This window comes from Coccinella septempunctata, chromosome 5, assembly GCF_907165205.1.
Source record: "Coccinella septempunctata chromosome 5, icCocSept1.1, whole genome shotgun sequence".
NCBI lineage: Eukaryota > Metazoa > Arthropoda > Insecta > Coleoptera > Coccinellidae > Coccinella > Coccinella septempunctata.
In genome coordinates this window covers 28,603,378-28,631,145 of record NC_058193.1, presented here as the reverse complement: position 1 = coordinate 28,631,145, position 27,768 = coordinate 28,603,378, and the positions used below count along the sequence as shown (strand labels likewise).

At 35.8% G+C, this 27,768-nt stretch overlaps 2 protein-coding genes across 5 annotated transcripts in view; one reads left to right on the top strand and one right to left on the bottom strand.

The window, feature by feature from the left end:
• The window catches only part of LOC123313336, a 245,690-nt gene that overhangs the window by 143,165 nt on the left and 74,757 nt on the right, over window positions 1-27,768 (bottom strand). For all 4 annotated transcript variants that reach the window (XM_044898185.1, XM_044898186.1, XM_044898188.1 and 1 more), the window contains exon 4: window positions 9,671-9,781. In XM_044898185.1, the coding sequence (XP_044754120.1) occupies window positions 9,671-9,781 (111 nt within the window). The remainder of the gene's footprint in view (window positions 1-9,670; window positions 9,782-27,768) is intronic.
• Window positions 4,278-5,340, top strand: LOC123313341 (E3 ubiquitin-protein ligase pub1-like). Its single transcript, XM_044898196.1, has 2 exons — window positions 4,278-4,507; window positions 4,718-5,340. Exons 1-2 carry the CDS (start codon window positions 4,291-4,293, stop codon window positions 5,059-5,061), a joined length of 561 nt encoding a protein of 186 aa, XP_044754131.1. The 5' UTR covers window positions 4,278-4,290; the 3' UTR covers window positions 5,062-5,340.

The window sequence follows — 27,768 nt, the reverse complement described above, 5'->3', positions numbered from 1 at the left end:
ATGAACATAATATTCCAATGTGGATAAGATTAGTATGAAAATAACTTCATACTTAATTTTCACACTAACCGTACTCGAATTATTCAATTCCCACAAGGAAAACTTTTCCCTCCAGATAAAATTGAAAAAACAAACTTCGCTTCAATTTATCCATAACTTTTTTCGCGAAAGTTTGAGACTATAATGAAAATTCCCAAATTGATACTAATAAGCGCATTTCCAAGAAATATGTCCCAGAGGAACTCTCCAATTTACGAAACAATTCCTACAAAGTGAGCATAGAAAAGATAACTGAACTATACTTGGAAAAAGTTCTTTCCGAACAGAATATAATTGATGTTCGGGAACTTTGCCTTCAGCTAGGCACCAAAGCGTCGTTAAAAACTGAGTACAAAGTAACTTTCCCGCCTTTGTTAAAACTAGGAAAATGACTGTGAACTATTGCCAAAATCTAGACGGTTTTACTTTCTTGAGAAAACAAGGTCGCAGAAAAACCTTCTGGACATTTTTCAAGGATTATTCATGCAATTCCGACTAAAGAAATCTTAGTTCTTAGTGTTTTATTAACATCGATATTTATTAAGTTTGAATTATCGTAAAATTTCACAAAACTTCCTTCCTTCGCATTGATTTGATTCATATATTCTAAATCCCAGAAAGCCTTGCCGAACATACGAAAACTGTCAAATCACCATTTTCAACTGTGAATTGGCAGTTTATCCTTACCACGAAAATCCAAAATGAATTCTTTCCCTAATGATCGCAAAAACTTTACAGCGAAAACGTTTCTACCTCATCTTCGTTATCATTTCGTTAAGGGTTCCAAAAGGGTAATCTGATTCGAAACTGATTTCTTCTCCCCAAATTCCATCAAAGTGAGGGCCATCTTTTTGTTCGCTTCATGAAAAATGAGTGGGAACTGGATCAGCATTTTTGTTTGGAAATCTTTTCTGATGGGAAAACACTGAAGAGAATGTCTGCAAGATTTTGCTTGAAAAATTATCATTTCATTCCTCAAAGATTGTTGAATTTGAAAATCGGAACAAAAACATTTATCAAAAATTTTCGCTGACATAATATTGGCCAGAACTTTTAATTCAGTTTCTAGTTTGATAACAGAAGAAAGAATTTTGAAGAGAGTTGGAAAAACACCCTGTACATTAATAGCAATAGTGTGCAACTGAAAATCAGGATATTTCTCATTTATGGAGAAAACTTGCATCCATATGGAGTTCTTTATCTTCCTCATAATTCTCAAAAACATGTATTTGTTCCATTATCTTATCAACATATTCCAAAGTGAAGTCGAATTCATTATGGAGGTATTTTCGAATAAGCGGAACCATTTGGAATTAAATCAATTTGGGTTATCACAGCATATGCAAGTTTAAACTGAATAATTATGAGTTTCATTCATGAATTTCTCAAATGCACCGCGGAATCTATTCGAAATCATTCTTCAAATATGAGGTTTTAAAATTTAAATCGCTTCGTTTCTAGTTTACGATTTGGCAACAGCTCCTGCTAGAAAATAAAAAGAACAATGGCGTGTTTATAAAATAACAGCTGTTGATTTACAGCCATCATAAGATGCCTACTCACTGGCGAGCCTCAAGAGCAACAGGCCTTAAAAATCCCATAAAATTTTACGACCTTTCTCGTTCGTCGCAGACTTCATAGACAGCCATCATTGTCTATCTAATCAAGATAGTGTACTTGTTGTCCTTTATTATCAACGCATATTTCAGTCGATGTTGCCAACTTGTGCAATAGAAACGAAACGCTTTAAATTCTTCCCTATTATCGATACATTTTTATCATTGTTACGAAATGGATGAAATTTGAGTCTCGGTCGAAAAAAGAAGAGTTTTGCCCCTGTCCAACATAGCAGTTGAACTTGATCAATGTTGACACGTCTTTTGTGCATGGCTTTTCATATTGGACGTTATGGAAATGACTCCTATCTATTTTCCGGGAAGAAAAATTACAGGACGTTGGTACAGTTGATGAATTCGCCGAATCGCCGCAATATAAGTTCCAAACGTTTTGGGCATTCATTCTACACGTGTTCATTTTCATTTGGCATTCAATTCCGAGCTTCCGCTTTGGCGTACAGTTCATATCACGAGTTTCGGAGTCGTTCGTTAAGAATTATGTCGGGAAATATTCCGGTCTGGTTGAATTTTCCTAGGACAATCACTGCAGGCAGCATCCAGTCTAGACTGCGTCTCGTTTTCCTGAAATTGCGGCTGGACCTTCACCAGCATTGTACCGGTTTATTTCCTGGTGGTTGTGGTTAGTATGTCGGTTAATTAGAGGACCTCGTTATTTTGCTACAACGGAGTGATGGATGCTTCGGAATCGAATCATCTGTGGACCACAACAACCACAGCTTGTTCCACCCGTTATGATTCACATTGTGCATTACAGGGTGTACGGTGTATACGAGGATGTATTGATATGTAGTTAGCCTAGACCAGTTCCATGCATAAAATAATATTACGTTACCATAGCAACGAACAATAACTCATTAGAAGTGTCAGTGTGGAGTTTGAGGTCAAAAAAGTAAACCAGAGTTACGCAATGAATCAAAAGAAAGAAGATGTCCATCGAAATTGTGAAAATCGAAAAATTGGAGTATCGAGCCATCATCAAGTACCTGTATTTAAAAGGGTTGAGAGGTATGCAGATTTACGATGATATGCTTAATACCCTTGGTGATCAATGTCCTTCGTATGCGACCGTGAAAAATTGGACTCCAAGCTTCAAAAGAGGTAAATTTTCCATTGAAGATGATGACCGATCGGGAAGGCCAGTTTCTGTGTCAGTCCCCGAAATTATCGATGCAGTTCATGACATGATTTTATCAGACCGTCGAATTGGGCTAAAACTGAATATTTCATACGAACACGTTCATCATATAGTTCACGTCAATTTGAACATGAGAAAAATTGCTACAAAATGGATCCCCAAATGTTTAAATGTTGACCAAAAGCGTGGAAGGGTAGAAGCATCGCGTTCGATCTGTGCTCGATTTGAAAACGATGTAGACTTCTTAAACCGAATTGTTACTATGGATGAGACTTGGGTACATTTCTGCGATCCAGAAACAAAGCAACAATCGATGGAATTACGACAGTCTGGTTCTCCAAGACCTAAGAAATTTCGTGTCTAAAAATCTGCTGGAAAAGTTCTTGCTTCAGTTTTTTGGGATTGACATGGAGTAATCAGGATTCATTTTTTGGATAAGGGTAAAACAATAACCGGAGATTACTATTCGACAATACTGACCACTCTACGGGAAAAAATTGAAGAGAAAAGACGCGGAAAGCCATCCAAAGATGTTTTGTTTTTTCAAGACAACGCTCCTGCACACAAATCTCATGTTGCCTTGCAAGAAATTCGTGATTTAGGGTTTGAATTACTAGAACACCCCCCTTATTCACCAGATTTGGCTCCATCCTACTATCATCTCGTTCCTCAACTGTAAAAAAGTTCAAAAGGTCGTAAATTTTCTTTAACCGAGGAGGTAATAAAAGCTGTGGAGGTCTGGTTTGCAGAGCAAGAAGAAACATTTTTTGGAAAGGTCTAGAGACGTTGCAGGTTTGCTGTCATAAATGTATCCAATTAAAAGAAGAATATGTTGACTAATAAAATATTTCGACATTGAAATTTTGTTTGGTTCTACAGTATGCTAAGAATTTTTCAATATATCCTCGTAGTATGATTCTGAGAAGATGGAGTTTTCAGATAAAATAATACCCAATGCATATATGGGATGAAATGGGGGAATATCATTGCACTTTTTCAACATAACTAACATAAGCACTTTCAAGAAGCTGCCTCTATTTGCATTTTTTTTTTGTCAGCCTAAATTGCACGATGATTCTGTCAAAAGTGACCTGATGCATCTAATCCGATGAACCTGGTACTGAATCATTCATTGTCCAGCCATATGTTTATGTTTTGTTTCGTTTTTGCGATGCCGGAGTCACCTTCCACAGGCCTGTACTTGGAATTCAATGAAATTTTGTCGAATTTCTGAGGGTTGTACTCAGCCATCTTTTTGGATATTTTATAGACAATTTTTGGTTAAACGACTTATTCTGAAGAGTTCATCCTTCTGTCAAAAAAAAAGCCTCCCTTTTGAAAACACCCTGTATAAAAGAATAAAAAAAATTGAATCAGTACCTTCAACCATTTCATCCCTAAAATAAGAAAACTTCATCAATGACCGAATCATCTGCAGCTTTCATCGAATGACGGCGGTAAATGTCAAATTGAAACTCAATGTCGCTACAAAATTACACTGATTTACCTCCAGGGTGGGAGGCAAGACGAGACCAAATCGGTAGGATTTTTTTTATAGATCATAACAACCGGCGAACTACTTGGGAAGATCCCCGAATACTCAGTTTAGAGACAATTCTGCAGATACAATCTGAGAGAGTAATTTTCATACCCGATATTCCAGGCTTTAGTGGAAACGCAAACTTCACAACTCCAGGTAAAATACTCCCAACTTGAAAGATGTAGCCGATAGTATTTCCACTTAATTCCAGGAGAGAGAGAGAGTGAGATAAGGATCATTTGAATGCATAAATAATGTAAAAATACTTTAGAAAGTAGTTTTTTGTCAATAATGGAAACCATAAGTATCGATCGATGAGATAATTTTGTGATTCTACAAATATTCCATTATTTACCTTCATTATAGAAGAACCTACAAATGCTGTCAAAGAAACTCATAATGAGGAAGAGCTCAAAGTAATCACAAACGATACGTCTGCCGATGAAAATTCAAAGTTGCCAAATGCAAACGAAGAAAATTTAAATCTCGAGAGCCATCGTAAATCGGTGGAGGAGAAAATACTTCCAATAGTAGAAAATGATACCAGTTCTCCAGAACAAGAGATTGAAAAGGTTTCAGAAGCTATACAAGAGACAATGCAAAGCACTTATCGAAGAAAAACATTGGCGCTAGGACCCAATCCTGACTTGAGGCGAGGACCACAAAAAGGTCTTGCCAAGGGACCAAATCCTGATTTCAGGTTGAAATGAAAGTTTCGGGAAAATGTCATAAAAAACACAAGTTAAAGGGGAAGTTCTCATTCAAAGAAATTTGGTCAGTGGAAGCATTGTTAGATTGAAGTGAATTTTACCGTCCTAATAATTGATTCGAGTCATTACTGCATATTTATCGACACTTTTACCTGCATTTTACACAAAGCTGCTTTATTAGAAAGGTTTTCTTTTTTGGTTGCCAGAATATTCTCATAACCTTGGAATTATGCCAACTATTTAATCCAAGTGATATGATAGAAAATTTATATTGCGTTTTCCAGGTAAGTTTTTTGACATTATTTGCACTGTGTTTTGTGCGTAACATTGATGATTTCGTCACAGGACCACTACTAAAGTATCCAAGATAGTTATTGCAACTTCACATAGAGTTGATATAAAGCTTTAATACTACCACAGAACACATAAGTAGTTCAGAGTTCTATGACAAAATCATAAATGTAACAGAACCAAGAAAAAATATCTTTCCTTGAAAATAAAATATGAATTTCACTTTTCCCAAGATTTGCTGATGATTAAAACAAATGAGGGGCACAAAAAAAGAATAAGTATTGTAGATATTTTCGTTTCGGCTTTTCAAACTCGACCGATGAAGGACTAGAACATAGAAAAAGAAGAAATTTTTGAATCTATAACAACGTTCAAAATTCCATAATCTACTTATCGACTAATTTTGATTAATGCTAGAATGCTCGATATCTTTCCACCAACCAAGCATAAACTACGAACCTAGGAACCGTTGGATTTATTCTTATTATGAAATCATTAGTATGCATCCACCTCCTGAGTTTATATGCTTACGTAATGAATATAATCAAGAATATCACAAGAACCTATGAACTAAAAAATTTTATTCATCGCATTAGCAATGTGAGTAAGATTAGAAAGTGGGTAAACCTGACCTATATCAACTAGAAATAGACTTTATGCCCACAAGTCACGAAAATAATTCGGATATAAAACTCCTTCCCAGATTTCAACTATTAACCGAGATTCCAAAGAATAAATGAAATTTTCCTGGCTGACGCAGCCATCTAATTTACGATGATAACCCAATCAGGCCAATGTAAACTCGTATAATCCGAAAAGTAAAAGAAAATAGCGAAGACGGAATGAAACACGTCAAACTCGTGTGCGTGACCGTTCAATATAATATATACCGGTGTCGGAGAGATTTTTTAAACGACTACATGCGTTCATAAATAATTCCGATGAAAAACACCGACTTGATACTGGAAAAAATCCTGTATTTTATGGGGTTAGTCGGGGATGGCGTGCGAGGAACGTGAAACTTGTGAGAATCCGAAAAGATTCTTTGCCGATTCGGTATTCGTACCCAATTCTCTACGGCCTGAATAATTTTACGACTATTTCTGATTTCTCGGGAAGTGAATCCAGGTATCTACATCTCAATCTACTTTGAAATAGTGAGTATGAGGGTGGCATTCCTCAGAAATATGTTTAACGGTTGGCAACATTGTAATTTATATTGAAAATCGATGTACTAATTGTAAATTGAACAGTGGTCATAAAAAAAAACAACTGTCAACTTTCCAAAACTTTTCTCATCTAGGACATTTTTCAATTTGTCCTCGTTTAATAATCATAATTGACAAGGCTAACCGTCCATTTATCCGAAGATTGAACATGAGCAACGAAAAAAAGAAACAAAACATGAACATATGGCATATGGTTCAGTACATCTGAGTCTATCTGCTTAGTTCCATCAGGTCACTGTGTGTTGACAATTAATGTCAAACAAAAGCCACAATTCAGAAGATCTTCAAAAATAGATTTTTCGTCTGATGAAGGAGTCTGATATAGACTCCGAAACGTTACAACTTAGAATTATAATTTCAACGTTATTTATTTTGAGTTCATTGTCAGGCAACAATTTTTTCTAGTTAATTTGCTCCTGACAAATTAGTGCAAGAATTTACGCAGTAGCAAATCGTTGATTTCATTTTTAATTGATTTTGTTTCAGAGATTGGGAGTGAAAACCCTAAAAAGTTTATGAAGGCACTCAAAAAAAAGTTGTATCGTGCGATTTTGGTTGAAAACAGTGTAGAAAATTGAGACAGTTTAGTGAAAGTGCTTATGTAGACAAAGTGCTTTTATTGTTAGCTTATTTCACCCCATTTTTACGACCATTGTTAGACATTAATGAATAATTTAGGAGAATTTTATTGGTTAGATTTTTCCGTCAGTTAGTATCAAAATGAACCATTTCATAAATTCGTAAGTTACTAAATACGAGGATGTATTGATATCTTGTTAACCTAGTCCAATTCAATGCATAAAAAAAAATATTGCGTTATCATAGCAACGAACAATAACTCATTAGAATTGTCAGTCTAAAGTTTGAGGTCAAAAAAGTAAATCAGAGTTAACCAAAAGAAAGAAGATGTCCATCAAAATTTCGAAAATCGAAAAATTGGAGTATCGAGCCATCATCAAGTATCTGTATTTAAAAGGGTTAAGAGGTAAATAGATTTACGAAGATATGCTTAATATCCTTGGTGATCAATGTCCTTCGCATGCGACCGTGAAAAATTGGACTGCAAGCTTCAAAAAAAAAATTTTCCATTGAAGATGATGACCGATCGGGAAGGCCGGTTTCTGTGTGAGTCCCCGAAAATATCGATGCAGTTCATGACATGATTTTATCAGATCGTCGAATTGGGCTAAAACGGATATCTGAAGCACTGAATATTTCATACGAACGCGTTCATTATATAGTTCACGTCAATTTGGACATGAGAAAAATTGCTGCAAAATGGATCCCCAAATGTTTGAATGTTGAACGAAAGCGTGCAAGGGTAGAAGCATCGCGTTCGATATGTGCTCGATTTGAAAACGATTTAGACTTCTTACCCGAATCTTAAACCGAATTGTTACTATGGATGAGACTTAAGAAGTTTCGTGTCCAAAAATCTGCTGGAAAAGTTCTTGCTTCAGTTTTTTGGGATTGCCATGGAGTAATCATGATTGATTTTTTGGATGAGGGTAGAACAATAACCGGAGATTACTATTAGGCATTACTGACCCCTCTACGGAAGAAAATTAAAGAGATAAGATGCGGAAAGCTATCCAAATGTGTTTTGTTCTCACATGACAACGCCGTTGCACACAAATCACATGTTGCCATGCAAAAAATTCGTCGTCCATACGACTATCATCTCTTCCTCAACTGAAAAAAAGTTTAAAAGGTCGTAAATTTCACCTATGTGAGATTATGATATTCTGAATGATGAAAACCTGGTCTATCGCCAATTTCAATATTGTACGAGTATTTTCAGATTCTCTGTATGCTGCCCACTGATCTATTTGAAGAAAAAATATCTTGAATTGTGACCTGAATTGTTGCTTAGGTGCAAGATGAAATAATATAGTAAATATCCTTTCATAAGATTGGATCAATATAGGTTACCAAACTAGGCATAACTCCTTCCCTGAAATATCAACACAATGAAGGTTACGACCCTGTCCCACATTCCAGAGGAGTATAAAGTAAACTTTTATGATAGAAAGACACAATAGTTCATCCCCTGAATTTCATCAAACCCCGCCTCACATTTTTATGATCCAGAAATATACGGGACACAACAGAATATAGTTGTTTACCCCAAAACAACCGAGTATCCATCCATTTTATGGTCTTATCTATTTAGGAGATTGCAGCGGGGGAGATCGTATGAATAAGAAAAAGGATTTAATGACCATCAAACCGACGAAACCGCAGTAGGATTTCGAGTTCTCTTACGTCTGGAATATACTGCTTGAGGGGTAATACGTCGCCTTTCTTTCCCTATATCGATTCGTTGAATATCACTGAAGTTTCCGTTCGATGGCTACTATTTCACGGAGTCTCGCTCATGGCAGGGGCGAGGGAGAATAGTTTTATAAATATTCATCGACTTTTCAGAAAGTTTTTCCGCAACATTTAGCCGGTTCGGGATGCTAGGGGGTTTGTTGCCGGATTTAGGGGGTGTGACAGATTTCGGGCACAATCGAGCATATGTAATTTCGATAACGTAATTCTAAAATACATAAGGGTTAGTGGAGAGAATGAAAAACGACATGAAGGGTCATCTCTTATAAGTTTGTCTCAATGTAAAAAAAATTGATCAATCAATGATAGATTGAATGAGCAGAGAGAAGAAGGTAGAAACAAATAGGAATTCGTGACGGATACTAAATGGCGGATGCATTGGGTTTATTGAAAATATTTCATGTCAATGCATTATACAGTTTTCCAATTAGATTCTTCTTCAAAGAAAATCTTAAGATGAAGGCTTACTTATTTCCCTAATTTCTATAGCAGGTTACCCCACTGAAATAAGTAGGACTTAACGTTAAGCCGGCATTCGGTGCGAACAGGCATCAGATTCTTATGAAAAGCGAATTCCTTTTGTGAAAAATTATGTGATTGAACCTTAGATAACGAAACGTTTGCCATTGATAATAAAGAACAATATCATCCAATATTGCGCAGGAACTTGCTTTTCTGAAGCATAACCTTTTTGCAAGTTCAAATTTTCTGCTGAACTGTAAGACATAAATTAAACAATACTGATAATAACTCACCTTAGCATTTTGTTTCTGCAGTTTACTTATAATCAGTCTATCTCTCTGCTCGTGATTCTTGGCTAACTCTAATGAAGCTTCAAGTTCGGAGATTCGTTCTTCGAATAATTTCTGAAACAAAAATAAAAAGATCTATGTCACTTGAATGTTTTCTTCGGAAATCAAATCCATATGAATCACTCTGTGATACCAAAAATTGTTCGGATTTACTGAAATTTATAATAATAATAATCTTCAATTCACAATGAATATCTATACAGGGTATGGGGTATTGAATGGATAATATGGTGCCTGCGGGTACAGGAAGTTAGGGAGGTTTAGAACAATATGTTTTATGTTTAGTGAAAGTTTTTGTGCTAGGGTGGAAACCTTGGTAATGCTGATTATTTAACCGGAAATTCCAATTCGATCAGACAAATATAAAAGGAGATATCGCAGATTGAAATTTGCAAGACATTAATGGAACATCCTTATTTTCAGACAGAGTAGCAAATAGGTCATTTTAGGGGGTCTAACCCCTTGCTCATTTTTGACCCAAAATATCGAAATTTTCGAAATCGAGTTTTTGTGCTAGGGTGGAAGCCTAGGCAACGCTGATTATGGAATCGAAAATCCCAATTGGATCAGGCGAATATAACAGGAGATATCGCAGATTGAAATTTGCAATTTTTGAAAAATGCCATTTCCAAGATGAAAATCTAAACGAAGGGAGATAGGCTTTCGAAATTGCTCCCAATAGTTTCAGCGAGTTCGAAAACCTATATTTTAATACCAAAATTACAAATATCTGGCCTAGTTTAGGAGAAAATAATTTTTTTTGTTTTTCCACTTTTCATTTTCGAGTTGACTTCGAAGAGCTCTCTGGAGTGCAATTCTCTATTGAATCATCAACAGTTTGGTTTTCCAGAATCTTCAAAACAAATTCTATGCACTCCATATCCTAAGACAGTAATAGAACATCCTGAATTTAAGACAGAGTAGCAAATAGGTCATTTTAGGGGGGTCTAACCCCTTGCTCATTTTTGACCCAAAAAATCGAAATTTTCGAAATCGAGTTTTCGTGCTAGGGTGAAAGCCTAGGCAACGCTGATTATGGAATCGAAAATCCCAATTGGATCAGGCGAGTATAACAGGAGATATCGCAGATTGAAATTTGCAATTTTTGAAAAATGCCATTTCCAAGATGAAAATCTAAACGAAGGGAGATAGGCTTTCGGAATTGCTCCCAATAGATTCAGCGAGTTCGAAAACCTATATTTTAGTACCAAAATTTCAAATATCTGGCCCAGTTTAGGAGAAAATAATTTTTTTTGTTTTTCCACTTTTCATTTTCGAGTTGACTTCGAAGAGCTCTCTGGAGTGCAATACTCTATTGAATCATCAACTGTTTGGTTTTCCAGAATCTTCAAAACAAATTCTATGCACTCCATATCCTAAAACAGTAATAGAACATTCTGATTTCAAGACAGAGTAGCAAATAGGTCATTTTAGAGGGGTCTAACCCCTTGCTCATTTTTGACCCTAAAAATGGAAATTTTCGAAATCGAGTTTTTGTGCTAGGGTGAAAGCCTAGGCAACGCTGATTATGGAATCGAAAATCCCAATTAGATCAGGCGGATATAACAGGAGATATCGCAGATTGAAATTTGCAATTTTTGAAAAATGCCATTTCCAAGATGAAAATCTAAACGAAGCGAGATAGGCTTTCCAAATTGCTCGCAATAGATTCAGCGTGTTCAAAAACCTATATTTTAATACCAAATTTTTCAATATCTGACACTGTTTATGGGAAAATAATTTTTTTTGTTTTTCCAGTTTTCATCTTCGAGTTGACTTCGACGTGCTCTCTGGAGTGCAATTCTCTATTGAATCATCAACTGTTTGGTTTTCCAGAATCTTCAAAACAAATTATATGCACTCCATATCCTAAGACAGTATTAGAACATCCTGATTTTAAGACAGAGTAGCAAATAGGTCATTTTAGGGGGGTCTAACCCCTTGCTCATTTTTGACCCAAAAAATGGAAATTTTCGAAATCGAGTTTTTGTGCTAGGGTGGAAGCCTAGGCAACGCTGATTATAAAACCGGAAATCCCAATTCGATCAGACGAATATAACAGGAGATATCGCAGATTGAATTTTGCAATTTTTGAAAAAATGCCATTTCTGAGATGAAAATCTAAACGAAGGGAGTTAGGCTTTCCAAATTGCTCGCAATAGATTCAGCGTGTTCAAAAACCTATATTTTAATACCAAATTTTTCAATATCTGACACTGTTTATGGGAAAATAATTTTTTTTGTTTTTCCAGTTTTCATCTTCGAGTTGACTTCGACGTGCTCTCTGGAGTGCAATTCTCTATTGAATCATCAACTGTTTGGTTTTCCAGAATCTTCAAAACAAATTATATGCACTCCATATCCTAAGACAGTAATAGAACATCCTGATTTTAAGACAGAGTGGCAAATAGGTCATTTTTGGGGGGTCTAACCCCTTGCTCATTTTTGACCCAAAAAATCGAAATTTTCGAAATCGAATTTTTGTGCTAGGGTGAAAGCCTAGGCAACGCTGATTATGGAATCGAAAATCCCAATTGGATCAGGCGAGTATAACAGGAGATATCGCAGATTGAAATTTGCAATTTTTGAAAAATGCCATTTCCAAGATGAAAATCTAAACGAAGGGAGATAGGCTTTCGAAATTGCTCCCAATAGATTCAGCGAGTTCGAAAACCTATATTTTAATACCAAAATTACAAATATCTGGCCCAGTTCAGGAGAAAATAATTTTTTTTGTTTTTCCACTTTTCATTTTCGAGTTGACTTCGAAGAGCTCTCTGGAGTGCAATTCTCTATTGAATCATCAACTGATTGGTTTTCCAGAATCTTCAAAACAAATTCCATGCACTCCATATCCTAAGACAGTAAAAGAACATCCTGATTTTAAGACAGAGTAGCAAATAGGTCATTTTAGGGGGGTCTAACCCCTTGCTCATTTTTGACCCAAAAAATCGAAATTTTCGAAATCAAGTTTTTGTGCTAGGGAGGAAGCCTAGGCAACGCTGATTATGGAATCGAAAATCTCAATTGGATCAGGCGAATATAACAGGAGATATCGCAGATTGAAATTTGCAATTTTTGAAAAATGCCATTTCCAAGATGAAAATCTAAACGAAGGGAGATAGGCTTTCGAAATTGCTCCCAATAGATTCAGCGTGTTCGAAAACCTATATTTTAATACCAAAATTTCAAATATCTGGCCCAGTTTAGGAAAAAATATTTTTTTTTGTTTTTCCACTTTTCATTTTCAAGTTGACTTCGACGTGCTCTCTGGAGTGCAATTCTCTATTGAATCATCAACTGTTTGGTTTTCTGGAATGTTCAAAACAAATGCTATGCACGCCATATCCTAAGACAGTAAGAGAACATGCTGATTTTCAGACAAATAATTAATATTAGGGGGGTTTAACCCCTTGCTAATTTTTGACCGAAAAATATCGAGATTTTCAAATCGATTATTTGTACTAGGATGGAAGCCTTGGCAATGCTGATTATATAACCGGAAATCCCAATTCGATCAGACGAATATAACAGGAGATATCGAAGATTGAAAATTGCAATTTTTGAAAAATTCCATTTCCAAGTTTAAAATCTATATTTGCTCACAAAACGGATATCTAATACTGTTTACCAGTAAATAATTTTTTTTTTTTTATTTTGATGTGGTACCTATGTAGGAAGTTAGAATTTGTCAATGGTTTGCGTAATCTTCATGAAGCAATGATTTTTTTCAGGTTCGATAGTGAAATATTCATCTTATCAAGTCGCAGGAGAAAATCCCACAGAAATCCTCTAACCCTCATAATTAGTGGACCATTTTCGAGAGAATCGTCACCCACAACCCACCAGTTCAACTCCAATCTCCACCACTAAGACTCTTTCAAATTATCCATTCCGAATTTTCGTCAGAACCGATTCATTTACGCAGGCTTTTAGAGTCCTGCCGCTACGGTAATTGGAGGAAAAATTTCGTTAAATCTTATAATTAATACGCTTCGGTTTCTGCAAGTCGTGCAGTTAAGACCCGGCCTTCAAGTTCGATGGAAACCCCCCGCGAAGAATCGGATGGGGAAGTTGCAAATGGGGGACATAAATATTTAAATACTCACAAATGGATGCTAAGACTTTGAATTGGATCCGTCCGTTCTTTGTGTAGCGTTTCGGATGGTTGAATTTCTCTGAATGAAAATGAGAGTGAATTGAAAAATGCAGCATGAGAAGCTGTAGGAAACGTGTACCGTATTATTCTCTAAAGCTCTCAGATGCCACACCGATATCCTGAAGGTATGCCGAATGTACAGGGAGTTTCCAAAGGTGAGGCTTTTTTTGACAGAAGGTAGAACTCATCAAAGTCATTTAACCAAAAATTGTCTATATAAAATATGCAAGATGGCTGAGATACAACCCCTAGAAGTTCGACAAAATTTCATTGAATTTCAAGTACGGTACTGTGGAAGATGAATCCGGCATCGCAAAAACGAAACAAAGCATAAACATATGGCTGGACAATGAATGGTTCAGTACCAAGTTCATCGGTTTAGATGCATCAGGTGACTTTTGAGAGAATGATGATTGTTGTATCGTGCAATTTAAGGTGAAAAAAAATTTAGAGAATCGAGGCAGTTTCTTGAATGTGCTTCTGTTAGTTATGTTGAAAAAGTGCTATGATGTTTCCCCATTTCATCCCATTTTTACGATGATTGTTCGAATGTTCGAACAAGAAGATTGTGATGCCCATTGTGAAAAAATTCGTGAATAGTTTAGACGAATTTTATTGGTGAGATTTTGAAGTATTATTCTATTTTTTACACTTGTGTCGTAAGTCTCTTCTGTCAGTTGGTATCGAAACGAGCCATTTCATAAAATTGTGTAAGTTACTAAAAAATAATGAGAACAATTCGGCAATCCTGAGTTTCCATTTTCATTACCACGTAAATATCGAACGAGCCAATATCCTAAACGAAATCACATGGTTTTTTCACACTGCTTTGCGATAATTCAGCTAACAAACGGTCTAGGGTCGTATTAGGATCTATTTCAGTAATCATTTTCAATTTTTTTCAAACTTTGTCATTTTGAACGTTTTGTAGTAGTGATTTTTGGTGAAACGCTCCAATTTTACCACCTTCTGTTGAAAAAAAACCTCAACTTCAAATACACCCTGTATTTATGACTTTCCTGGTCCATTAGGGGGGATGGAAAATATCACGATACCAAAAATTTTTGAAGAATCCAGAGAATATTGAATTGGGAGTCTGCACCGTTTCTCAAAATTTTTGTATTCGTGAATATATGTACGTACCATTATATTGGCGAGCTCCTTGGATAAAATGGGACATACAACTCCTCCAAATATCTGATTCTTATGCGAAAATTGCAAAAGTTATAACCCCCATATCATACATGGTAGAGATTTGAGCATGTGGCATTGGAAATGAATCTCCATGTAAGACTCAAAACAGTTTATTTTTAATTCATTCATATCATCGAATAACAGCTTTCCTCTTTTGAATTACAAAGTAGTGGAGAAGATCAGAATATCAATTCCACAGAATTCTGCGTAAAGATTATTTATCTTAAATGTCTACGTTACACATATTACTGTTTCAACTTTGCTAAATGTTTGCATCGAAAGCCATCAGCGAAAATTCAAAGCACTTCCATCTAATGGCGTACTGAAGTAACTTCCAACCAATCTCCAAGCAATTTCAATCATGTCATCAGAAGTTCGCTGATTGCTTTCCATATTGCAGTTTCCTAAAATACACGACACTGGAATAATACCCCTGGCAGAGTCTACAGGAAAACTACTTCCTTCCTATGTCAATTCGATATTTTCCCAAGAAAAACATCGTTAATAATACTTCGTGTATTTGGGATCGATCGTTAATTATCATTTTTTGTCTTATCAAACAGAAATTAACAAAACATCTCCCCTGAAAATTGCAAAACATAAAATCCATCAAAGCAGATATGAATTAGTACGTTGGGATGATCAAATAAATCAGAACACTTCAAGAAACAAATAAAATATATACCTATAAAATTTTCCTGCGTGAATTGCATTAAGAAAAAATACATCTAGATATCTTTATTGAGAAGGAAAGCACCCAGAACGCCTCAAAATAATACAAGGAGAAGGAATGTATGGGTTCTGTCAGGGTATCAAATCTAAAAAGAGCGTGAAATCGATAATTGTAAAGCGGTTTTACATTACCACACGCGACATCAAGATCGGAATTATGAAACTACATGGTAGGTAGATACAATCGATTGTGAAGAAATAAAACAGGTACGTGGTTTGTAAGTCCACCTATTAGATGACAATTTAACCGGAAAATACCTTGTTTAGTAAAATATTTGCATTGATTAAGGTAAAATATTGCATTTGTTTTAATTATATTTATCGATGGTTTATGAGATGAAAATTGGACTGACGCAATATAGATGCTTTTATCATTAAATAAAGTGTCTTAAGAAATCTGGAGCTGAGACGAACCGTTTGAAAGTTATTCCATTCTTCCAAAACGTAATCATCCAAAACTATTTAACCTTCTTTTTTGTTAATATTTCAAACTAGTTGACAAGATTCTTCAGAGTATTTTCAGCAAGGTATTTCATTAATTCTAGTCTATTAGATCCACGAACAGGCTGAAACACTATTTATACATATCCAGGCTCTTGGAAATATCTCAATTATAAGGAGACTCTAATCCAGAAATTACACACTAGCAAATAATGCTGATGCAGTAGCTTATCCTAGTTTCAGATGAGCTGAAGGTAGTGTGTTTTTTTATATCAGCAAAAGATGCTACAAAATCATAGACTAACTGGAAACCTAATCCCACATTGTCTACCTATGCAAATCATAAATTGCGAAATTAGGTATTCAGCTCTGAAATTGTTACCTACTACTTTTATGGAAATTGTCGTAAGTGAGGCTTATTTTTATTTGCTTTGTTGGGATAGTGATCAAACCTATTGTTATTTTCTTTTGATCCTTACTTCAAAAATTCTCTTAACTACTTAGCTTAACACTTAAGTGACATCATTGGAGTTACTGCGAATTTACAAATAATCCCCAGTCATTCTAACCATTTTCTAAATCTATGTAACATTGGCTTCGACTTTTTTTGATTCCTCAATGGAATTACCATAAATCAGTTAAACTGCATTGACGTATTGAAAAGCAAAAAATTGACCCTGTAGGTTTGATAATTCGAAGCTCTTGCCATCATAATAGCAATGGATTTAATGGAGATCATAAATATAATATTACGAGAACTTACAAGAGTTTTGAGCCTCTCTCCACTCTTGTTTATGGTGTAGCAAAAATATCATTCTTTTTTCAAGAGAAACGAGAAAAATTCATGATTACCGGGCGTTTTATTCATTCCGGCAATCTTAAAATGCTTCTTGTGCGTCCCAGTTTACATCAACCGTTTATTTTTCAATTCGCGAATTCCCTTTGTTTATTTTGATTTAATAATTCGGCCACCGAAAACGTCTCCAGATGGAATTCAACGTTTATTTTCATAACGGTTAGAGTTAATGCATTTAGGCCAGCGAAAAGACTAGCGTACCGAAGGGAGAAAAATTTCAGACGAATAATTAAATTTTTAATAAAAAAGAAGCATGCCTGAAAGGATGTTTTCGGTTTTTCCATTATTGTGGAGTGGGACGGATTAGAATGGAGGATTTCGAATGGGGCAGGAAGTGGGGGAGAATTTAAAACTTCATTATTTACAATCCTGCTACCATTAATGGAAGTGATGATTTGGAGGATGGCAGTGATGAAATGAGGATGAATATTTGCGTTATGTGTTTTTTTTTATGAAACATTTCCTTGATGGATGTAGATATCTGAATCTCTCATTTGGGGATGACTTTCCAGAATATTTTAGGTGTAATTTCTATGCTTCTGTAGGTGGACAAATGAAATTATTGGCTGGACAGGAATGGACAAATTATCTATGACATGAAAAATACTATTTCGCAATTAGGGGGCTTTGCTGAGAACATGCAAGGAACAAATTTCCTTGTTGATATCTGTCAAACGGTGCTCAGACAAATAACAAAAACTGGGTGGACAAATATTGACCTGGGATTGACAATAAATTTTGTGTTTTAAAATTTTCATGGATCACACGAGATCTTCAGAGAAGAAGAAGGTGGAAATGTATGAAATTGGAACAATATACCCACCTAACAATGAAACAGTTTACACTGGAAAATTGAGGCATTGGGTTATGAATTATTGTATATACTGGGTGTTTTCAAAGGTGAGGTAGAACTCATCAAAATAAATCGTTCAACCAAAAATTGTTTGTATAAAATATTCAAGATGGCTGAGATACAACCCCTAGAAGTTCGACAAAATTTTATTGAATTCCAAGTACGGGACTGTGGAAGGTGACTCTGGCATCGCAAAAACGAAACAAAACATAAACATATAGCTGGACAATGAATGGTTCAGTACCAAGTTCATGGGATTAGATGCATCAGGTCACTTTTTGAGAAAATCGAGGCAGTTTCTTGAAAGTGCTTATGTTAGTTATGTTGAAAAAGTGCTATAATGTTTTCCCATTTCATCCCATTTTTACGACGATTGTTGGAATGTTCGAACAAGAAGATTGTGATGCTCATTGTGGAAAAATTCGTCAATAATTTAGACGAATTTTATTGGTGACATTTTGAAGTATTATTCTATTTTTTACACTCGTATCCTAAATCTTTTCTGTAAGTTGGTATTTAAATGAGCCATTTTATAAAATCGTGTAAGTTACTAAAAAATAATGAGAACAATTCGGCAATCCTAAGTTTCCATTTTCATTACCACGTAAATATCGAACGAGCCCATATCCTAAACGAAACCACATGGTAGAATCAGGAGATAAGTTTTTTCTTTTATCTGCTTTGCGATAATTCAGCTAACAAACGGTCTAGGGTCGTATTAGGATCTTTTTCAGTGATTATTTCAATTTTTTTTCAACCTTGTCATTTTGAAAGTTTTTTATAGGTGATTTTTGGTGAAACGCTTCATTTTGACCAGTTCTACCTTCTGTTAAAAAAAAGCCTCACCTTCAAATACACCCTGTACATAATGGTTAGGTTAGGTGTCCTTCGAAAAACTTGTAAAAGCGACCACATTTCTTCACGAATGTTGAACTTCATATTCCAAGATCTCAATCTTAGATCTTAAAGACTGAAAAGGCTGATACCACAAAATTTTCAGCTTCGAGGAAATTTCAAATGAGCATCTTGTTCAAGAAATTGGGAAGATAACGAGGAAGCGATAAAAAAACACCAAGATACCTTCAACCCTTTTTGAATTTCAAATCGTTCCTACTCGGCATTTCTTTCACTTCGTATTAACGTTTGCGACAACGACCAATAAAAGAAGGTACCTCGACCCATTATGACATTTCACCTACAATACCCAGCATCCACCAGCCGGAGATTTCATAATTGCCGCCAGCGAACTTGTCGCTAAGTGCATTCTGAATATCTCGAATGCCTCTATAATTGCTTTTTCAGCTGTAAGAAGGCGAGCAATGTGAGACGTCGCAAGATATTGCCCACAAATCACTTGACGAAGAATTTAGCAAATTTCAGCTTGTGCGTTTTTGTTGCCAGCATCCTTTGTTTCTGCAGAAATAGTTGGGGTATGTCTGAACGTTCGAGGCGGGTTTCAGACGATATTTATTATCGGCATAAATATACACAGAAAAAAATTAATCACCACATCTTACAGCACCAGTCTTCGCTGATAAATTGTAATGAAACTATTTCCCTAGAAACATGGACATGATTTAGATTTTATTCTATTTCATCGCGTTTACATCAACTCGCATTTGTGAATCTGTTTGTCCGCCCGTTTCTGCTGAATTAAGGTTTAATTAATGAAGAAGAACATGCAAGCATTTAAGCCATTCACATTGGTAGAAACAGTCGGTTGGCCTTGGAAATTTTACACACTCCACATTGTATAGTGAGCAAATGTGAGGTTATGACATGGTCAAAACATCCTATGTTGTCCGTTCTACATGAAGGTCTTAGTAATTACGTATTTTTCAGAATATGAATTTAATTCGGGAAATGAATGAATTCGAAAATACACGGCGCAAAAAAATTAACGCACATTCTGAAAACCTCAATTTTAATGAAAGTTAACTCTACATTGTCTTATCCTTTCCAGATTTCTCCGAGTTGGATTCCTAAGTCATTAAGAGTAGCTGGATGATTTTCTGAACTTCTCAGCCTTCTATTGAGGTTGTCACAAACCTGCTCAATCGGATTGAGATCTGGACTTCTTGCTGGCCATTCCATTCGAGAGACATCAACCTCTTCAAGGTACTCCTGAACGATGCGCGCACGGTGAGGTCTGGCATTATCGTCCATAAAAATGAAATTTTCACCAATGTATGGGGCAAATGGCACTACATGTTATTCAAGAATGTTCCTTATATACTTATCAGCATTCATAGCTCCATTATCAACGACCACTAGGTCTGTGCGAGCAGTCAAGGATATTCCACCCCATACCATAATCGATCCTCCCCCGAAACCAGTAGTATTCAGGAAATTGCACTGAGCATATCTTTCATGTGGACGTCTGTATACAAGGGAACGTCGATCACAATGGTAGAGGCAGAATCTAGACTCATCTGTGAAGAGAACTCTTTCCCAATCGGCCTCTTCCCAATGGATATGCTCTCTCGCAAAATCCAAACGCGCCCTTCGATGGGCTGGGGTGATGAGCTGGGCCTCTTGCCGCGACACGAGGCCTTAGATCATATTCTCTGAGGCGATTTCTTATTGTCTGAGTGCTAATTTGCACCTCATGAGTTTGCTCAAGCTGAATTTGAAGGAGGCGAGCGGTTGCAAACCGTTGTCTCAACGAAGAAACTCTCAGGTAACGTTCTTGAATGGCAGTTGTCACCCGTGGTATACCCTGTCTTGGTCTTCGGACATTCATACCTGTCTCCCTGAATCGCTGCAACATTCTGGACACACTTGTATGGGAAACTCCAAACCTTTCTGCAATTCTTGTGTATGTCCACCCTTCTTCTCGCAAAACTACCGCTTGGGCACATTCCTCTTGGGTCAAATTGCGTGTTTCGCGTTGCATAGCGATCGAGTGTAGAAAATCAAAGGAAAGAAAAACTATTGATCACTAGAATTGATCGAGAACAACTGATTTTAGAACGGAGCCAATACATTCAAAATCTGATAATATCATCATTTTTTATTCCTGCTGGGAAAAAACATCTGTATTGAGGAAACCGGTGAATGTGGATAACATATGCATGCATAATTCTGATAAAAATAATTATCATTGAGAACACCTTCAGTTGTAGAATAAATTTGAGATTTCCATAATGTGCTCTAATTTTTTTGCGCAGTGTATGTGATAATTCACGTTTTTGCAAATATATAAAAATGTCTATTCGATGCTATAATTCACTGATGAAGTGAAGAGGTGAGCCGTCCCAAACGCAAGATAGAAACCTATCGAAAAAGGGCAAATCTCAGGAAGTGGGATATCAATCTCCCCTGTACGACATATTTTGATGTACGACTCCTGTTTTCACATGGGGAGGGGCGAAGTAATCTATAAATCGACGAAGGAAACTCCAATAGAAGATAATGGGGGAAATATATTTTTTGCCTGTATTTTTCATATGACAAGGGATGATCTATTGCAGGGAAGTTTCCATATTCGAGTGTTCGAAGTGATTTTCGGAATCGAAGTAACAGATTTTTTTTTAATAAGCAGATAACGAAGTGTTATTTTGAAGTGTTCAAATCCTCCGCTCTTTCAAGGGGTGTAAACCCCTTTCTACGAGAAAAACCGTCAATATGCGAATGTATACTTTTTCTCCAACCCCTTTATCCGTCTTAATTGAAATTAAATTAAGCTTTCCCCCAGCCCCATGTGGAAGGAAGCTCAGCGTCCCATGTGACGTTGATTGGCCAATGAAATCCTCGATAACGCATACTTGATTCTGACGTAAAATTGCAAACAGTCTTCCTATTAATCAGGAAGGCGACAAAAGACTGCCGAATTGGCTAGGGTCCAATTTACCATGCAAATTCATTCTCATAAAGTGTCTCAATTGAAATTGCTTTGCGGCCTCTGCGCTGAAACTCTTCCTGACTACAGAACCGTACTCTTTTTTGTTTCAAGAGAGAATGTGTTAGATGTGTCTGGCAAAAGCGAATGGTCGTTTGGAAAAACGATGTTTTTTTTTCTGGTCGATTTACTTCCAGCGAAGATCTTGACTTGCATGGAGTGCAAGTTCCTGAACATTCTCCAAAAAACACAAATGAACTTATTTATTACAACATAGCTGAATGGATTTGTTATCCATTGATCGATATCAAAATTTATCGGTCTCGGAATAACATAAAGTTGAAATAATAAACGAAAAATTCACATCTTCTCACAATTTTAACAATTCCTGAGAGATTCAACAAGGCTCGTTTAACATCACCGCGAAATTTCTACAGAGGAAATGAAACACGCCGAATTTTACAGCGAATTAATTCAAGACTCAATTTCCTTTCATGGCGGTCGCCTAATTCTCGAGTTCGCTAACGTTAATTTCCTTTGATATTACCGTGATTAATAAATAAATAATTTTAAGGACAAGGAGGGGTTGTAGTGATATTTCAGCTGGTTCTAATGAGCATTCGCAGGAATCTTGATCTTCATTTACTAATTTGAAGAGTTGCTCCACATTCAGTTAGAACTTCTACCTCACTCCACTAAATTGAGCTTTCAAGAATAGAACAAAAAAAAGCTTTTCACGCGAAAAATTTATTCATTCATACATACATATTAGTTTTTTAATTTTACAATTTTTTATACTGGTTATTTGTTCCTGTCAGTTGGCGTCTCTTTCCAAAATGAAACTTTACAGGAAAACACTTAAGTTACAACATAATGAAAAAATTACAGAAATAAGGTTGCATTTTCAGTCAAAAACCGATCCATTCAATATGGTTGATCACGACGAGATGAATTTTCGAGTTTTCATAGTGGCTTTCCGATGTTTTAGTAAATTTCAAGATTTCTGGTGTTTTTATATTTCTCTTTTTCTATTTATTACAAGTATGTGTTTGTTCGATTGTATGAATTAGTTTGCACTTCTATGTATTAGGAACTTGAACTACTGTCTTATCATATGTTTCATCATATGTTTTATCAATAATTTGAATGAATTGTGAAAGCATAAGCGATATGCAATTCATCAATAAAGCTCTCTCTCTACAGTGGTGTCCCAAATTCAATGCTCACTGAGAGCATCTCGAGAATTATAAAACTTGGAGAAAAAATCTTCAAGAACCATCGATCTCTTTTTTCGAAATGATTAGATGTCAGAGAGCAAATCATAGATATCTTGATTCGTTCTTGCGTTACAGGCCGATTCTGAAAATTCACTGTTTTAAATGTTTTCGCTTGGTTAATGTTCGCGATATTCGAGAAAATCTAAAACATTCGTTTCGGCAAATTTTATGTGAAAGGTACTCGTAACGAATCATATATATTAATTACCATTTCAGAGATATGGAAAAGAGTTGGTGTTTATTGAATGGGACACACTATATTTTTCAAAATAGTTTTTTAAGTCGCAGATTTTTCGAAAAGCATCCCGTTAAGGGTTTTTCAAAAGTTCATTGTGTATTTTGTTTGTCTTTGGGCCAGAATATTAAAGCCTTACACTGAATGAATTTGTTACCGAAGTTTGTTTGTTGGTCGAAATACACTGATGAAGTGTGTATACAGGGTGAGTCTTCGACTGGTACGAATATTTTATCAGTAGATTCTTGAGGTAAAAAGAAATACTTTTCTCCTTTACCATTTTTTCCAATCGGCTCGAATAAAATAAACAGTCTGTGGAAAAACCGGGAAAAACCATAAAAAAATGTTATTTATTCTTAACTCACAAAGGGTTTTTTTCGAATGAAATGAATTTCGGCATATAGTTTTTCATTTATTTGATTAATCTTCTTCGAACACAGGATATCACCCACGTCTTTCAGCTCACGTACCTCAAAAATACCAAAAATTCGAAGAACCCAACTCTTGAAACTGTGTTGGACGCTACCTAATGAATATTTGAACGTTTTTTCAAATAAAAGTATTCTTCGTTTTTTCTCGTATAATGCGCCGTTTTCGAGTAATTTGATGTTCAAAAATAAAAAATATTTATAAAAGTCGAAAAATTGGATAGTTTGATCGAATGCAACTTTTTTTAAGATATCCACAGATGTGTAGTGTCACAGATTTAGCTAGTTATTCTGAAGGTAGTTTTGTTTTTCCAGAGGTGGCACAGCTCATCATGAAAACTTAAAATGACTTCATCTTTTTATCAGGGCCGAATCGGAAAAATGGCATAGGAAAAATTGTTCCTTTCGACTTCCAGAATCTAATGTTAAAATATTTGTACGAGTCGAAGACTATTTCCAAACGGTAGATACTTATATCAAGTTACATATTCGTTGCAAATATAAAATTATCATTTCTTGTCGTCAAAAAGATATTCAACAAACAATAACTGAATCAAAAATGTAGGAATCTGATTCAACTCAATGAAATAAAAGGTAGTAAAACTGAAATGTCAAGAAATATTTGTTTATCATTTTTTGTCGAACAAAAGAGTCGAATGAAAATTAGTTCCTATGGAGATTAGCATCGTAACAAAAAAAAAACTGTCTTTGAATTTGTGAATCCATTCCAAGTTACTGTATGAATATAGCAACGCTTTAATTCAGAAAATTATTTTCTAATGTACTTTTGATTCTTATTTTAACACCCAGGGATGTAAAAAGAGTAATTTGGGACTATTCCCCAAATATAATTCTTGTAGTCGTGGAAAAACATCGGCTGACCCCGTCTACATTAATTCCTATAAAGGAATCAGAGAAACTACATAGCTGGCAGTTCTTTTTCCGCTATAATTTTATCGAATTGAATGAAAGTAATTAACAAGAACCTGACGGGACATCACAATCGGCGTTGAATCTTTATTTGGCCAACAAACTACACAGAATGTCCTTTATACGACGATTCGGAGGATTTCTCTCCAAAAACCAACGCTCGTATGGAACTATGTCGCTCGGAAAGTTTCGATTCATAAAATCGAAGTACACGGTTTTCCACCTAATGGCGATTCATCCGATATCGTTCAATACGGTATGGCGATGTTCCCATTTTGCAAGCCGCAATTCCCATAATTATTGGGAAATGGTCGAATTCGGTTCGCAATTGGATGATATATGACCAATTTCAGAGGTAATGCCGCTGTTCTTCCAGTCTATACCGGAACATTCATGCCTGATTTGAATTTTTGGGCGATCCGGTATTTTCCGATTGAATCTATTCGGTCGCGATTCGATCGTAACATTTGATTGCGATATCTCTGCGAAATCGATGGTGATTTGATGGAAAATGTTTCTTTCGATAGTAGATATACAGGGGGGGCAAAATTCGTTGTCTACTGAGAGGATTTCGAGAACTATAGGAGCTAGAAGAAAAACAAAGAATAGTGAAACCGCAGCATCCTACAATATTTCCGTTTTTGGGTTTGACAATTTCGTAAAGTTCTCATAACTTTTTTGTCCTTGAATCTACAAATCTGAAACTTGAACCTTCTATAGGAACTTTTTTACGTAGAATCCACTAATGAGCTCAAAATAATTTTTCATTTCGAATCATTAGGTGAACTTTCATTTCTTCAAATGCAATTTTTTATTGAATTTGTTATTTTTTAATTGTAAAAAATCTTGTGTCAGTAGATTCTACGTATGAAAATGCCTTAAAAGGTTCATGTTTCAGATCTGTAACTTCAGAGACAAAAAAGTTAAGAGAACTTTTCGGAATCGTCAAGATCTCAATTTTTGTTTGTTACTCGAAATCCATAAATGATAGGCCGATTCTGTTTTCAGATTTGGATTAGTCATGGAAAAAGAGCTCGAGAATATGTCATCCGTTTTCTTCTTGCTACTATAGTTCTTGAGATCTCCTCAGTAGACAACGAATTTTGCCACCCTGTGCAAACTCGTTATTTTTCGTTTGAAGTTGTTTCGATAATTGTCGCAATGGGGAATTTTCCTCAATTTGGGTTATCACTGCATATGCAAGTTCAAACTGAATAATTATGAGTTTCATTCATGATTTTTTCAAATTCACCGCGGAAACTATTCAAAATGATCCTTCAAATATGGGGCTTTGAAACTTAAATCGCTTTGTGCGGCGTTTACGATTTGGCAACAGCGCATACAAGACAATAAAAAGAACAATGTCGGATCAGCTTGTTCAGAAAATAACAGCTGTTGATCTACAGTCACGTACTTACTGGCGAGCTTCAACTGCAACCGGCCATAAAAATCCCATAAAATTTTACGACCTTCCTCGTTCGTCGCAGACTTCATAGGCAGCCATCTTTGTCTATCTCATCAAGATAATGCATTTGTTGTCCTTTATTATCAAGGCATATTTCAGTCGATGTTGCCAGCTTGTGCAATTCTCATAAAACGCTTTAAACTTTAAATACCCATTCTTATTTTTCATACTTAAGTGCTCAAAATATTTTTTTTTTTGGGAAACGGTTGAAATGGTTATTTCAAAATGTGACGTTCATCATTTTCTTCAGAAGGAGTATCCTCTATTCCATCTTTCAAGCGTCCATAACAACTTCTTCACGTTTTTGAATAGTTAATCTTCACAATCGAACATGACAAAACAAGTAGGGGTGGGCAAGACAAAAATACTTGTCTTGATGACAAACTACTTGTCTCGTCTTAGGAAAAAGTCAACACATTTGAAAAAAACTTGTCTGGCTTTTTTTTTTCTGAACATGAGGTGGAAGGCCTTATTTTCAGTTCAAAAGAATGATGGCTATTATAATTTCGAAAATTTGCACGAACTAGCTCTTTATCTTTAAACTTTTTCAACGAAAATCTGTGAAAATTTCCACTTGTTGACTTCAGATATCCAGAATGCATCCTACGGATATAAGGCTCATCTTTTTTGTGTGAAAATGTACCTTCTACTTGATTTTATAACTTCAAAATGCTGAAAATCTTCCAAGAAAAAAATTAGAGGCATTTTGCCTACGGCTCTGACTTAACCTAGGTCATTCATTGCATTTCATTCCAAAGAGGCTGAAAAACCTCAGGACTGTATAAATTTTCACCTACTTTCCCATAGGCCCTAGGAGATTCCACATACAGGCTCTATTTCCAAAACGGAGCTTTCCCGTATATAGGTTGACATAAAGTTTTCTTCCTATTTTCCCAAGTAGAATACACCATTGAAATTTTTCAACCTCATTTCGGGACACCTGTATATTTTTTCCATTCGATTCCAAAGTTTCATCTCTGTTGAGGTGATAATGGACAAAAAAGAAAAGAATCATCTTCTAAGAACTTTTCGTCGATTCTACTAATCGAAAAATATACAATTTCCAGTTATTCACCCACTACGCGTTTCAATCTCTGCAGAACCCGAACAGATGCTAGCTAAATCGTTGTTTCTTTCCCCGTACGGCCTCATTAGGAACAAAACCGTGGCAATCCTTCTTGATTTTCCGGTTTACCACGGCCCATAGTTCATTTGGGCTTTAGTTGTGCGGTTGACGGCGAAAAAGGATTGCCGCAATATCAGCTGAATTTCCAACAGAATTGACCTATCCAGTTCCCGAAAGTGTTATAATAAACCTAATCGAGGTCCGGCAAGCCTCGTTAAGCAGTTATAACTACTGGGCATTCTGGTTGGGGAGCCGATGGCAAAAAGTTCTATATCATTTCATCGTATGACGTGACAATCTAGGAGAGAGAAGGCAGAAAAAGTTCTTCCAATTTTGACATATAAAGTGACACTATAAAACTGATTGAAGTTTTGAAACGTCACGTTGATAATGCAACGCATAGACATAGAGACATGGACTGAGCAATATCAGCATGAAATTGGCTTTTTTATAGAAAGAGAGAAATGATCGTCAGCATTTACCTGCCTCTTTTTTGTTCACATA